This window comes from Dryas octopetala, chromosome 9 (assembly GCF_963921425.1).
Source record: "Dryas octopetala chromosome 9, drDryOcto1.1, whole genome shotgun sequence".
Classification (NCBI taxonomy): Eukaryota; Viridiplantae; Streptophyta; class Magnoliopsida; order Rosales; family Rosaceae; genus Dryas; species Dryas octopetala.
This window is the reverse complement of record NC_141374.1, coordinates 6,645,821-6,660,981: the sequence shown is the minus strand read 5'-3', so window position 1 is coordinate 6,660,981 and position 15,161 is coordinate 6,645,821. Positions and strand designations below refer to the sequence as shown.

General features: G+C 35.6%; 2 protein-coding genes and 3 pseudogenes across 3 annotated transcripts; all 5 read left to right on the top strand.

Moving 5' to 3' along the window:
* The first annotated feature begins 438 nt into the window (after positions 1–438).
* LOC147273487 (putative ADP-ribosylation factor GTPase-activating protein AGD8) lies at positions 439–7,671 on the top strand. Of its 2 annotated transcripts, none has more exons than XM_086256537.1 (7): positions 439–665; positions 847–965; positions 2,329–2,761; positions 2,907–3,167; positions 6,040–6,165; positions 6,870–6,910; positions 7,145–7,671. In XM_086256537.1, exons 1-7 carry the CDS (start codon positions 597–599, stop codon positions 7,167–7,169), a joined length of 1,074 nt encoding a protein of 357 aa, XP_086112663.1. In that variant the 5' UTR covers positions 439–596; the 3' UTR covers positions 7,170–7,671. The 2 variants fall into 2 exon arrangements, with proteins under 2 accessions (XP_086112663.1, XP_086112662.1); XM_086256536.1 differs by having other exon boundaries at positions 441–665; positions 6,870–6,971.
* A 391-nt stretch (positions 7,672–8,062) lies between these two features.
* Positions 8,063–10,038, top strand: LOC147273486 (uncharacterized; annotated as a pseudogene).
* Positions 10,039–10,314: 276 nt separating this feature from the next.
* Positions 10,315–11,288, top strand: LOC147273485 (G-type lectin S-receptor-like serine/threonine-protein kinase At1g61390 pseudogene; annotated as a pseudogene).
* LOC147273484 (G-type lectin S-receptor-like serine/threonine-protein kinase At1g61460) lies at positions 10,342–13,649 on the top strand. Its single transcript, XM_086255874.1, has 7 exons — positions 10,342–11,566; positions 11,663–11,770; positions 11,955–12,151; positions 12,256–12,466; positions 12,710–12,947; positions 13,063–13,213; positions 13,350–13,649. The coding sequence occupies exons 1-5, from the start codon at positions 11,353–11,355 to the stop codon at positions 12,919–12,921; spliced, it is 942 nt and encodes a 313-aa protein (XP_086112000.1). The 5' UTR covers positions 10,342–11,352; the 3' UTR covers positions 12,922–12,947; positions 13,063–13,213; positions 13,350–13,649.
* Positions 13,070–13,649, top strand: LOC147273483 (cysteine-rich receptor-like protein kinase 19 pseudogene; annotated as a pseudogene).
* Positions 13,650–15,161: the final 1,512 nt, after the last annotated feature.

Genomic DNA, 15,161 nt, shown 5'->3' with positions numbered 1-15,161 from the left:
TCAGCATTAACGGTTTATTTGATAGAAAAACTAACGGAGGTACTATTTTGACACAAAATGAAAGGTGAGGTATTTTTTGTCAAATTTTTAAAGTTGGGGTATTAAATTAAAAATCAGTGTAAAATTGAGGTACTAAATTATAATTTGCTCAAACAAAAAACATTAAGCTTGAAGAAATGTGCAACTGGTGGTTCAGCTTGACGCATCTATATAAGCCCAGCCGTTAACGGTTGGTAGCAACCGCCAGTTGCCACCACAAAGGCATGTACCGTAGCAAGACAATTACGTTTACCCTTTAATTCAAATCACTACTTATTACTAGACAATAACAAACCACCAACACCGGGAATACTCCTAACCCAGAAGGGTATTTCCGTCACTTCGCACCCACCATCTACATCCCACGCACTGCTGATAAATTGCTTTCGTTTGAAAACGAGAAAAACATAAACCAAAACAAAAACTAGAAACCGGAGCCTGAAAATTCGATTTGGGGTTTCACTTTTACATCTTTCTCTATTTTGCCTGAGGAGGTGTTGAAGCACCTCTTCGGATCCATTTTTTTTTTCTCTGTTTCTCTACAATTTATCTCTCTAATGGCGTCCGAAATCTTCAATGACAAGAACGTTGTTTTCAGAAAACTGAAAGCAAAGTCGGAAAATAAGGTCTCTGTTTTTTTTTCATTTGTTGTTAAATTTTTGTTTATTAGTAAAAGTTTTATATGGATTTGTGATTTTTGTGCAAAACTCGATATGGGCTTTTGAGATCTGATTCAGATCTGTGAACTCCGTACTTGGATCTTAGTGTTTTTTTTTTTTTTTTTTCCTTTTCGGGTTTTTGCTTCAGATTTGTTTCGATTGTAACGCAAAGAACCCAACTTGGGCTTCGGTTACATATGGGATCTTTCTTTGCATCGATTGCTCGGCAGTCCATCGCAGTCTCGGCGTTCACATCAGTTTTGTTAGGTATATTTCATGTGGGACTAAGGGATTCTTAATTCTCTCAATTTTCAATTCATTGTATTTTGGATGTTGGAATAGCAGTTCGATTACATATGTATATTTATGTGTGTATGTATGTATGTATGTATGTATGTATGTATGTATGTATGTATGTATGTATGTATGTATTGCTTCAACTAATGGTGCTTTCCGGCAATGTTGTTAGCTAATTGACATTACAAGAACCTGCAGCTCTGTTTTTAAATAACCAAGGAACTGAAAGTAAGGTGATGGGTTAATGTGCTCTTAATGTTGGGGATCCAAGCAATAGTTTGTGTCTCGTCATATTTAGATGGAATTGAATTGAAGCGTGGAATTTGGGCCAGAAGTGTTAAAATTATGTTCATTCTAGGAGCCATGATTTGTTTTGTTTTGGCGTTTTTTTCTTTGTTATTAGTAAGAAAAGTTGTGGAGGTTCTTTGGTATTTGTGTTTGAGGTGGATAAAGTATATGTCTTATAATTGGACCCTAATTAATACCTAAAAGAAAAACCTTTGATTGAAATTGTAGAAAAACCCTTTGATTGAAAGTGAAGGAAAACCTTTTGATTGAAATTGAAGAAAAACCTTTTGATTGAAATTGAATAAAAAACCTTTGATTGAAATTTGAAGAAAAAAATCTTTGATTGAAATTGAAGAGCCTCTATGCTTGTTCCTATTTAGTTATTATAAATTGATGATCATAGTTGTTTGGCCTCCCATTGGCCATTACAAATCTTGCTGAATTATTTTGTGTTCTAGAGTTTACAATGAGTGCATTAAAATGTCTAAACAGTTAATCATATTGTTGCTGATGCCTGAGGAATCTTCTCTTGTTTAGAGATGTCATAGCTTCTTTAGTTTTTGGTTTCTGTTGGGTCAACAGAGCCAACCAAACAATTAGATAGAAAAATATGATTTTGTAAAAGCCTCCCACTGATTTGTATTTATCCTTGTTAAGATTACAGTAGAATCATGAGTCGATCTGATAGTTTGAATTCAGATTTCAATACAATGATCAATTATAATTTTATTGAACTGGGAACCTATATTTAATCCAATGAAAATGTTATTCTAAAGATTTTTAGTTTACAGGACAGATACTTTTTAATAATTAATGTTTAACCAATAATTTGTCTTTTTAAAGGAAACTACAGTAAAATCACTTTTATCTTTCAAAATTGAATTTGGATTGTCATATCATTCAAATTAAAAAAAAAAAAAAAACATTGCATTGTTATAAATGTGCCATACTCAAATTTTAAGTTGAATTTTATTATTATAAATAACTGCTAAAGGAACAGCAACAACAACAACAGCTTACAATTAATTTGTTTTTCTGGATATAGATCTACAAATTTAGACTCATGGACACCTGAGCAGCTGAGAACGATGAGCTTTGGGGGAAACAACCGCGCACAGGTTTTCTTTAAGCAGCATGGATGGACGGATGGAGGCAAAATTGAGGCTAAGTATACATCAAGAGCTGCCGAGTTATACAGGCAGATACTTTCTAAAGAAGTTGCCAAAAGTATGGTGGAAGAGGCAGGTCTTCCATCATCGCCTGTTGCGTCTCAGTCAGGACAAGCATCTAATGGGCTTCCTGATGTCAAGACTAGTGAAGCTCCAAAAGAAAAATCTATATCAAAGCAAGAAACACCTGAAATCTCTGCTTCCCTGAAAGCCCCCCATACATTTTCTACCAGTACTGTCAAGAAGCCTCTTGGTGCTAAGAAAACTGGGAAGACTGGGGGGCTTGGTGCTCGCAAACTTACCTCAAAGGTTGTGATTGCTTATTAGCACTTAGAACAAATTTTTTATTGGCAATAGTATCTTAGAAGATATTTTTGAAGTGTGTTTGTTATTTGACTATACATTTGTGTACCAAAATGCCTTTCTCTTAGCAATATTACTTTTAAAATTGCAGCCAAGTGAAAGTCTGTATGACCAGAAACCTGAAGAACCAGTTGTCCCGGTGCCTTCCTCAACTAGCAGCACTCCAACAGCTGGCTCATCCTTTGCGTCTCGATTTGAGTATGTAGAAAGTGTTCAAAATTCTGAGAAAAATTCTAGTGGTTCTCGTGTAATTAGCCATGTAGAACCACCGAAGTCATCGAGTTTCTTTGCGGATTTTGGAATGGACAACAGTTTTCCCAAGAGGACTAGTTCAAATACCTCCAAAGTGCAAGTAAGTTATTTATGGCAAATGACATCCGCATATAATTGAGAAAAGTTAGATCAATGGAGCTTATTCTATTTCTAGGCACTTGTTATGTGCATTTCTTTATATGCCATAAATCTTGAATTTACTTAATATAATGCAATAAAAAAGAAATTTCAGGATCACCATTAATCATTTAAAGTGTTATTAGGATCTGCTTTCTGTATGTGTATAATATACCTTGCTTGAAAAATCATGGATTTCTTTTATTTTAGAAAGCTTAATTTGCATCTTTGTAGTTCTAGAGATTTAATTTTGGTCCACTTATTGTTTTCGATTGGTGCCATGATGTTTTTGCATTATGTTTATTTATCAGCAATGTTAAGGAGCTAAGTTTTTTATTGTATATTAGTTAATATGGCAAGCAACCAAATGGAAGTTCTGTAGTGTAACAATTTAATGTTTTTATATACATAAACTCAGTTACAGTTGTGTCATGCCAATTTTTATAGACGTAAATTCAGTTATGGTTGTGCATTATGTGATTGTCAGCTCAGAAAGCAAACAAGTAGGGAGATTATGACCTCCCTCAAAATTTGAGAGATAGGTGAAAACATTCGACATATTACTATGGGTAAAGTACATATATTGCCCCTCAACTAAAGCCCATGTCACACTTTTCCCCCTAAATTGTTTCCCATTTTACACGCTAAACGTCACTCTGTGTTTTAAAATGCCCCCTACTGTCAAGTATGACAATGTTTACCTTCTATTTAAAAGGGCTGACAACTAACACTCAAAACGATGCATGTTTGATAACACTCAAAACGATGCATGTTTGATTTAAAATATTCAAGGACATAAAAATTGAGATTTCATAACTTTAGGGATAGATTGTGCGTGTGCACATGTCCTCTAGCCTGCCAATTGATCAGTGTAGGTGCTGATAGATTGGCAATTGCAACTGCATTGAAAAATTATTTTTCCTAATTTTTACTTGCATCTTAATATTTTAAAGTGTGATTTAGTGTGTTTTAGGGGATTTATGGGTTTAAGATTTATAATTAGTGTTTAAGGACATAAAAATTGAGATTTCCATAACTTTAAGGATGGATTGCGTGTGCATCAGTCGTTTGTGCCCATGTCCTGTAGCCCGCTGATCGATCAGCGAAGGTGCCTATAGATCAGCAACTGCAACTGCCTTGCATTTTGTTCCCTTATTTTTGCGAAGGTGCCTATAGATCAGCAACTGCAACTGCCTTGCATTTTGTTCCCTTATTTTTTATGTGTATCTTAATATTTTGGGTCTCAGATGATTTATGGGTTCTAGAATTAGTGTTTATTTTATTGGGTATATATAGTGTAACTGCTATGTGTGATGCAGTTAGCCGCAACTGGAGTTGCAGTTTCTGCTAGCGCCAATCGATCGGTGCAGTTTGCCCTTAAAGTTTTAAAAACAATGTGTGTCAAAATATTGGAATATTGAAAAGTTGTCGGCCCTAATCATTAAGTGTCTCGTCAATTTTTCCATCTTTCTTTTGTCGTATAACCTTAACAGTAGTCACACACAAATCTGGTACTTATATGTATAGAAATACTAAACCTCTTATAGGTATAGTAATATTAAACCTCTGTCCAGATATTTTATCTCAAAACTAATTATGTAGGGTTGTAGGTCTCTTACATATTATTTGTGTGATTTGGTCGAGAAACGAGGAAGAAATCTTGGAGAAGTTTGTTGTCTGTGGGGTTTAGTCATGTCATTATAGTGACTTTGGATGCCTTTATTTTTAACACACATAGTTGTGAATCTAAGTTTAGTATGTTGTGTAGAGGGCTTTACCCTCTTATCGTAGGATCTGAAATCAGTGAATTTGGACATGAAATGAAGGAGTAATGACTCTTCAAATATGAATTTTTAACTGGAAATTTTTAACAAGAAAATTCCAGCAACCATCAGGTGTGCAGAGGGGCTTTGGACAAGATTATGATGGTGATGCCACCAATAAAGGGGAAGACCTGTGCTGTCCAAAATGCTCCTTAAGAATTTTCCATGTAGGTGCCTGCGAGACAGACTTGACGGTAAAGGGAATTTTGAAACACGAAGCGAAGTTTAGGGTGTAAACGAGTCAAGTTTTGTAGGGAGCAAAGTGTGACACAGGCTTTATTTGAGAAAGCATTGCTGTGATTATCAACTTGTTGAGTCAAAACTATTCTTCAGACAGCTGAATTTTTAATTGTGATCTAACAGAAAACTAAGAATGGCATAAGCAAATTATGGCCTTTAAAATAATGAGATTATGGTCTGAATTACATGACTCTTCTTTAAATGGTTCATTGATGCTTTGTGAGGAGTACTTTTTTTCTGCTCCATTCCCTTTATGTGGTTTTTAAGGGCAATAACCATATGCCTTCAAATGGCAAGGCCTTGTATTATCATTGTGTAGTGTTATTTCCGGAGTAAAAATTAGTATGGCAAGAGCAATGGACAATCCTTGCATGCATGAAGTGGCAAGAGTAAAAACCGATCCTGCATGCACTTGCTTGGCCATTTTTATCTGTTGAAATAAATTCTACCTTATGAAATTGAATAAATTATAAAACTGTACATGAATGTTTAGAGCATATATATTCTTCATGAAGAATGTATGCTGCTGTTGTAACCACCTTGACCTTTAACATTCTCAGTATCTTACAGTGTTCACTCTTGTAGTTTATTTTTTTGCAATTGGTTTTTAGCTCCTTGATATATTGACAGTTGGAGACACCTATAAGAATAGACTTGTTAGATGTAACAGAGTTATTCTATGTCTTGTTTCAGCATACTCTGATAGCTGAGTTTGCATTTTCCATTCATGTTTTTGAGTCTCTTTTATATTGAGCCTTTATTGTTTTTCAGATTCAGGAAACTGATGAAGCAAGAAAGAAATTCTCAAATGCAAAATCTATTTCTTCTGCCCAATTTTTTGGTGATCAGAGCAAAGCTGCTGACGTTGATGCTCAAGCCTCCTTGCAGAAGTTTTCGGTATGAATACTCTTATATGATTGGATTTTTTTTTTTTTTTGATGAAGCCCTGTCATGTCTGTTACTTCTTTCATTCAGCTAGACATATTTGCCAAAGTACATCCAAGAGGAATAGAAATAAAACAAAAAAAATTGTGTTTTGCAACATCTGTGACATACAACTCACTTTCAATTTGCAAATGATAACTAGCATAGTTAATATGTTTCCCATATAATATAAATTAAAAAATTATAAATTAAAATTTTAAACAGCAAAAGCCTTTGCTTCCAAAAGTTATATCATCACAATCAATCAATGGTACTAAGTTATTATTTTAGTGACATTGGTTATATGATTCAATGTGAAGTTCTATATTTTCTGGTGGAATTTTTTACTAGATCATACATGTGTGTTATATAAAGTAAATCTACCAAATCATACATGTGTGTTTTTCTTGTTCCATATATTACTAGATAACTAGGGACATTACTGCTTTGACTTTTGAACTGACTTCCCTAAAACCCCCACAACTGAAGTTTGGTGAAGTCAATAATTACTTTGTTCCTTTTTTGTTCTTGAGGGGGTTTTCTTGAAGTTATTAAACTGGACGTGGGAAATTTTTGCATTGAAGTTTAATACCAGATTGCCAACATATTTGAGCATGCTAATATAGAGTGAATTGGAATGTGGCAGTTGATAACACAGAATTTTCTTGTGTTTCCAGGGTTCAGCTGCCATCTCCAGTGCTGACCTATTTGGTGACAGGTCAGATAATTTGCCTCTTGATCTTACTGCAAGCGATCTTATTAACCGACTGTCTTTTCAGGTATGCCTTGCAGATAAGAACTTCTGCTATTGTCGTTTGAGTGTTTGGAAGCTTCAATTATTGTCATATGCTTATCATGTTTTTGGCTCAGAAATTATACTTATTTTGCATTGTTTGAATTCCATCTGTGTTTTGTTTAGCTAATTATGGGTCATCTTTGGGTCTTCTTGCAGGCACAACAGGATATCTCTTCCTTAAAAAGCATGGCAGGAGAGACTGGGAAGAAGCTTAGTTCCTTGGCATCCACTTTAATGACGGATCTTCAGGACAGAATCCTCTGATATTGATATGCTTTGTGATCATTTGTTAGAGTACCAGCCATTATCATATGTAGTGATTGTAAAGAAGAGTTCATAAAATTCTTTCAGAGACAAATAAGACTTGTGAAAAATCTCCAGGCTTAAAAGGGGGCTGGTATTTTATTTTGTAGCACAGGTACTGTTTGGAGATCTGATTATTTCTTTTATTTAACAATCTTATCAGTTTGTCAAACCAACATAAGTTTACTGCTTTGTGTCAAGAGAGAAAGGCAAGGATACTGTTTTATGTTGAAATTGTGATTTGTCCTTGGAGTTGCACAAAAACTATGTTGCTTACTAGCATTAGGTAGCCAGGTACCCAGTTTTTGCCACAATTAAGCAAGAAGAGTTCTGGTGGGATTGTTATACTTTCATTATAAATTTTTTAATGTTTTTAGTTTTGTGTGTGTGTTTTGTTTTTTTTTGCTAATAGCCTAAGACAAGAAAAGAAATATACCAGACTCATGACTACACCCAACCTTCAGAGGTCAAATTTGACCAAAGGCAACTGTGCCACTTCACTATGTTGACATTTGTGGGTCCAACTCCTCAAAGAAAATTATTGGAAAACTTATGAAAATAGCATTTTTGATGAGTGCTTTTCAGAAATTTTCATTTCTGAAAATGTTTACGAGAGTAGTGTTTTGGATCTGTAAAAAGTCTAAGCTACCAAGCCTACCATTGTTTGCTGCAGTAAAAAAAAAAAAAAAGGTTGTATTGTGTGGGTTCTGGTGTTATTTGCCAATTTGTCAGCTTGCAAGTGATGTTTTGTCAGCTTGCAAGTGATGTTATAATGCTACCACACTCGAAGAAATTTCTTTACCTGCTAATTCATTTTATGGAGCCATCAGTGATAGAATTGTCAACCTCACCAGCCTCACAATACTTGACCTCTACGCTAACGGATTGACTGGTGTGCTCCCTCTCCATTTTGGGAAGCTCTCCAAGTTGAAACACATGCGCCTTGATTTCAACCATCTAGAGGGTTCTCTACCCTCATCTTTGATGAATTGCACAGACCTCATAGAACTACATCTGGATTACAACAACTTGACAGGAGATATCTCCAGGCTTAATTTCTCCAAACTTAGTCAACTTAATAAACTTGACCTACGGAGAAATAACTTCACTGGTATGTTGCCTATGAGCCTTTACTCTTGCAAGTCCCTGAAAGCGATTGCACTATGCGGAAATGATCATCTAGAGGTTCAAATACAACCTGAGATTCTTTCGTTGAAATCTCTGTCCTTCCTCTCTCTTGGTCACAACAAATTGACCAATGTCACAGGGGCAATGAAGATATTAATGGGTTGCAAAAGGCTTGTATTCCTAAGCTTATCATATAATTTTAAAGGTGAGAAAATGCCAACAGCTGATGATATTGGCATGGTTGACTTTGATGGTTTCCAAAATCTTCGAATTTTGGCTGTGAGTCATTGTGATCTTACCAGTCAAATACCTTTATGGTTATCTAAGCTCAAGAAGCTTGAGATCTTGAATCTGAATTCTAATAGAATGACAGGGCCAATTCCTAGTTGGTTGGGGACTCTTCCAAGGCTCTTTTCTATAAACTTGGCCTCTAACCTACTTTCAGGTGAATTTCCAAAGGAACTTTGCCGGTTACCCATGTTGGTATCTGAACAAACTGCAGTTCAAGTAGATCCAAACAACTATCTTGAATTGCCTGCCTTCTACTCACCCGATATTACTCAGGTGACAGCTTTTCAGTATGATTCCGTGTTTTACTTTCCACCATCATTACTCAGGTGGAAACAATAGCATTAGTGGCGGTATACCTACTGAGATCGGCCAATTGCAGGGTCTTCATGAGTTGGGTCTTAACTTGAACAACTTCTCAGGCAACATTCCAGACCAACTATCTAACCTTAAGAACTTGGAAATATTGGACCTTTCCACCAATAATTTTTCTGGGGAAATTCCGTGGTCAATGGTGAGCCTCAATTTCTTGAAATCTTTTAACGCCTCATACAATGATCTCCAAGGAACCATACCAAGTGGCACTCAGCTCCAAAGCTTCGATGCCTCTGCATTCGAGGGGAATCCAAAAATGAGACATATCTGTATATCACATATATCATATATCAACCAATTTTAAATAAATGGTGAATTTCATTGTTATTAAAGAAAACTTGTCCATTTAAATGGAACACCAAATGTTGACTCTTATCCAAAGACGTAGAGAAGAGAACGACAGTTCTCTCTTATAATACAGACAATATCTCGATTCTTACTACAGACAATTTCTCAAATATGGTCATTTCACCCGATTGTGTTTTAAAAATAAATTAGATAATGATTATGTATGAAGGTAAAGTTATAATATTTCAATGTGAGACCATACTATGCAAGATTATAATATTCACATTCTCACAATCGTCGCCCTTTTAATGTATGCCTGGCACTGGATGTCTTAAAATCACGATCGCAGTCTGTTTCTATCATACATGAACCCTTTAATGGGTCATTTTGTAGTTACAATAAGAAGAGCAGAGCTTAATTGGGATAGACGCTTCAACATCATTCATGGCATTGCCAGAGGACTTCTTTATCTCCATCACGATTTAAATTTATGGGTAATCCATCGAGATTTGAAGGTCAGCAACATTCTTTTGGATGAGAAGATGAACCCAAAAATCTCAGATTTTGGATTTGGCTCGGATGTTTCAGGGGACACTAGATCTTGCAAATACTCACAGGCTTGTGGGAACACTGTAAGCATCCTTTCTGATCTAACATTTTCTAGTTAGTTGCTATTACTTCTTCTTTATGTCCAGTGTGTTATGCAGTAGCTTATGTAAATGAATATGGACTTCATTTATCTAAATAGTCAAATGATCTCTAGTAGGAAACCAAGACTATTTCAAAGTTTTCTGCGCATGACTTTGAAAGCATTGGCAGAAATATCTTTACCATGCTTGATTAGAGACCACATGTTCGTTGAGAAAATCAACAAGCTTCAATATGTCAACCCATTTGCTATGGACAGAGTTTGCATCTAAATTTTATCCCAAAATAGTATTGGGATGCAAATAGGTATGGGAAAAGCCTACATGTTCTTCATATTCTTCATCTTGCTTCTGTCACAGTATTATTGTGCTGAAGTATATAACATAACTCGTTCCCAACCATTGGCTCAGGGACAAACCCTTGTCTCCCCTGGCCACATTTTCGAATTGGGTTTCTTCAGACCTAATAATTCAGCTAGTAAATATGTGGGGTTATGGCACAAGAATATATCTCCCTGCAAATATGTATGGGTGGCCAACAGAGAAAAGCCTCTTGCAGTTGCAGACACCTTGGCTAGTTTGATAATTAGCAACAAAGGGACTCTGGAGCTTTTAGATGGGTGGAAGAGTTCTGTCTGGTCAGCCAATATTTCTGTGTCATCTAATGATTCATATGCAGCTCTTTCAGACAATGGAAGCCTTGTTGTCAAAGATGGTACAGGAGGTGAGTTATGGAAGAGCTTTGATCATCCGAGTGACACGATTTTACCAAGTATGGTGCTGGGATTTGACAGTAAAACTGGAAAGAGCAATTTCTTGAGAGCCTGGAAAAGTGAGAATGATCCATCAACAGGGGTGTTTTTGGTTGGACTGGCACCACAAACGCCATCACAAGTTTTCATTTGGGTTAATGGATCAACGCCCAACTGGAGAAGTGGACCGTGGGATAAATCAAAGTTCACAGGCATACCGAATATGGATGATCAATATCAAAGTGGGTTTACTCTAATTGAAGATGTGGACCAGGGAACAAAGTATTTTTCTTATAAATTGTTTGGCAAAACTGTGGCATATTTCGACCTTTCTTCAGAAGGAGTTTTGAGGTTTATGGTTTCGGAAAATGGTGATAACTGGTATCCCAGATGGGTGTCACCAAGGAATCAATGTGACATTTATGGAGCATGTGGACCTTATGGGGTTTGCAGAGCTTCTAAAACTCCAATCTGCAAGTGTTTGAAAGGGTATGTACCCAAGTCAGGTGAGTAATGGAGCGGGTGTGAGAGGAAACTCCAATTGTCTTGTATAACAGATGATGGGTTTTGGTCCTTTTTGAAGATGGAAAGGTCAAAACTACCAGATTTTCATGAATTAATTCCGATGTTGGATGCTGCAGAGTGCAAGATATGGTGCCTTAATAATTGTTCTTGCCTGGCTTATGCATATGTTAATAATATAGGGTGTTTGGTATGGTCCAAAGACCTTATTGATTTACAGGAGTTTTCCTCAGGCGGAGTAGATCTTTTTATTCGCCTAACAAAAGCAGAACTAGGTAATTGATGATATTGTTTGCACAACTCTAAGATTAGCACCATAGTTTCTTTTCTGGCTCGTACTTCTTTATGTATTACAAATTCATTCTTTTCAGGTGTAAGAAAGCCAATCAAGTTAATTGTCAGCCTCACAGTTATTAGTTTTCTCAGTATATTGGGTGCCATAGTGTTCGGTTTGCACAGGTTGCGAACTAAGAAAAGGGGTAAGAGAATAGTATTAATCAAATCAGTATAACTTCCATGCATAACTTTGTAAGAGCTTATTTACTGATTGATATCCCAAAACTTGTTAGGCTTGCTGTGGTGAAGTTGGCGAACTGACTGGTCTGAGTTCTTTGTTATTTTTCACTGACTCGGAATTTGATTGTGTATTTGAAACATCTGCAGGAAACATCAAAGTATCAAGAAAGGGCTTTGAATTGGCTGATACAATTGAGACTTCAAGAGACACTCTTCAAGAATATATAAGAAAGCATGATCCGTCCGAGCTATTCATCTATAATTTTAATAGCATATTAATTGCTACGAACAACTTCAGCATCACAAACAAACTCGGGGAAGGGGGATTTGGCCCGGTTTATAGGGTGAATATTTATTCATTTCTTTGGCCCGGAAGATCTAGTATTACAATAGCTACAACTACAAGTATAGACTTGAATGCAATGACTAATTTGTGGACCTTGTGTAGGGTAAGCTACAAGAAGGGAAGGAAATAGCGGTAAAAAGACTATCTAGTAGCTCATCGCAAGGCATAGAAGAGTTCAAGAATGAGATGCTGTTGATCTTTAAACTCCAACATAAAAATCTTGTTAGGATCATGGGTTGCTGCGTTAAAGAGGATGAGAAGTTACTGATTTATGAGTTCATGCCTAACAAAAGCTTGGATACTTTTCTATTCGGTTAGTTTACCTAGTGCTTCTTATTTGCTGCAATTTATCATTCTTGCCTATCTTGTTTCAATATAATTGGAAAGCTCTGAGCTTTTTGTAATTTTGCTGAACTCTAATAGGGGTGTAATACAACTGTGTCTGTATTTTCTAGCATATAAGGCCTAGAAATCTAGTGATAGTCAATGTTTTCATTGTACAATGAATGTGATATATGACATTATTGGTTGCATCTTGAATGGGTGCATTGATTAGATCCAACGAGAAGAGCAGAGCTTGATTGGGCTAGACGCTTCAATATAATTCAAGGTGTTGCTAGAGGGCTTCTTTATCTCCATCATGATTCCTGCTTGAAGGTAATACATAGAGATTTGAAGGTCAGTAACATTCTCTTGGATAAGAACATGAACCCAAAAATTTCAGATTTTGGATTGGCTCGTATCGTTCAAGGGACACAAAATCTATAAAATACTCAGAAGGTCGTGGGAACACTGTAAGCATCATTTCTTCCCTATGCTCAGAATTTTTCTTTCATAACTTAAGTTCTATGCTTAGCCAATTACTAGGCATTGTGTAAGTTAAATGGTAATGATCAATTGTCTGTGCAGTGGCTATATGTCTCCGGAGTATGCCATGGGTGGGATATTTTCTGAAAAATCTGATGTCTATAGCTTTGGGGTCTTGGTATTGGAGATTATTTGTGGCAAGAAGAATACCAGCTTCTACTACAATGACCAACACCTAGGCTTCCTAGCTTATGTAGGTTCACACTCTAAATCTTGATGTGAAATTGTGAATTTTATGATCCGTCTCTTTCATATAGCTTGAACAATACATATCAAGCCAAATGTAGCAGTCTTAACAATTTCTAGCCAATATATAATTATTTTGTCAGGCATGGCACTTATGGAGTGAAGGCAGGGGACTGGACTTGAAAGATGAAGTATTGGCTGATTCATATTCCACATCAGAAGTAATGACATGCATGCATATTGGGCTCCTTTGTGTACAGGACAATGCTGCAGATAGGCCAACCATGCTGGATGTAGTTTTCATGCTAAGTAGTGGGACTGATGGTCGTCAACCTAAGCAACCTATATTTACTTTCCAAAACTCACCGTCGGTTCTTCAACCACAATATGACAGTATTTGCTCTGCAAATGAAGCTACCATAACAACTGTAGAAGGACGATAAGTGATAGAGAAGTAGGCAATGGCTTTTGGTCATTCTGAATTGTTCATATACATATTGAAGGCTATCCTTTTGCCACGTCATTTGGAAGCCAAATTCTTTATACAAATTTAGAATTCCTAGCATTATTATCTTTAAGATTGGTATAAGTATAACATCCTATAATTAATAATAATTCGACTTTCATTATGTTAGCCATTTATGAAGTACGTATTTCATGAATCAACTTTAATTTCTTCACAATTGGGTTTCCTATTTTTTAATTTTTTTTATTCTTAAATTTCTTCTCTCTCATGCTAATAGTATTTTTAATATATTAATTATAAAGGGGTAACCATAGTCAAACATAATTACTCTATATGACAGGTGTCACACATATAAGGTGTCACACACATAAGATAGTGGTGATGCTCACTATCAAATTAAGATGGTGAGCAAATTTGCTCTCCTGAATAATTGAACTGACTTTGTTTTTTGTTTAAAAAAATGCTAATTGTCTTCTCCTTTATGCATTATCTCTTCTTTTATTTACTCTGACTTGTAGTCTTATGCAAGGAGTAAAATTTCGGTTTCGAGGAAATTTTCGATGGAAATTTCGACGGAAATTTTCGTGGAAATTTCGATTAAAATTTCGATTTCGATAAAATTAGACAAAAATGACTAAAATTGCTATTAAAATATGGAAATTTTGAATGAAACTTGACTGTATGTTTATTTAACATATTATCTACTACATTGATAAAAAACATTGAAGAAATCAAATAATATAGTAGATTTCATGTGATATGTGATAAATATAATGCGCGCCAGAGACAAGACTATTAAAAAAATACTTCACTAATTAATAATTACATGATAAAATTACACGAATAAATCACCAATATGTCAACAGAAAGTAACAAGTTTACTCAAAGGAACTTGGAAATGATATTTGATAGTTAAATTAAGCCGAATTGGGTTAAAATAGAACCAATCCGATGGCAGCAACGACGACAACGGTTTGTCTAAAATTTCAATTTTACAAATTATCAAAATTAGAAAACCAAACATTAAGGAAATAAAACTTCATGATAATGAGATAAATTTCTTTTTCATAATTTATGTTTACAACTAAACGAAACACCAAAATGACCAGATCAAACCCCAAATAAAATCCCAAACTTTTTTTTTTCTTTCCAATTGTCTAAAAACTCCAAATCTCAATCTACCTTAAAAAAAAAAAAATTCTTTTTTTTTTTTTTTTCTTTCCTTTTCTCTTCTTTTTTTTCCTTTTCCTTTCTTTTCTCTTCTTTTTTTTCTTTCCTTTTCCTCTTCTTCCCTCGTGGGCCGTGACTTCCACTTTTTTTTCTTTCCTTTTCCTCTTCTTCCCTCGTTGGCCGTGACTTCCACTTTTTTTTCTTTCCTTTTCATCTTCTTCCTCCAGTAGCCTTCTCTCTCTTTTCCTTCCTCTTTCTCTCTCTTCTCCTTCCTCCTCCCTCCTTCCCCAGCCACTAGATCTGCGCCCACCTCCCGCAA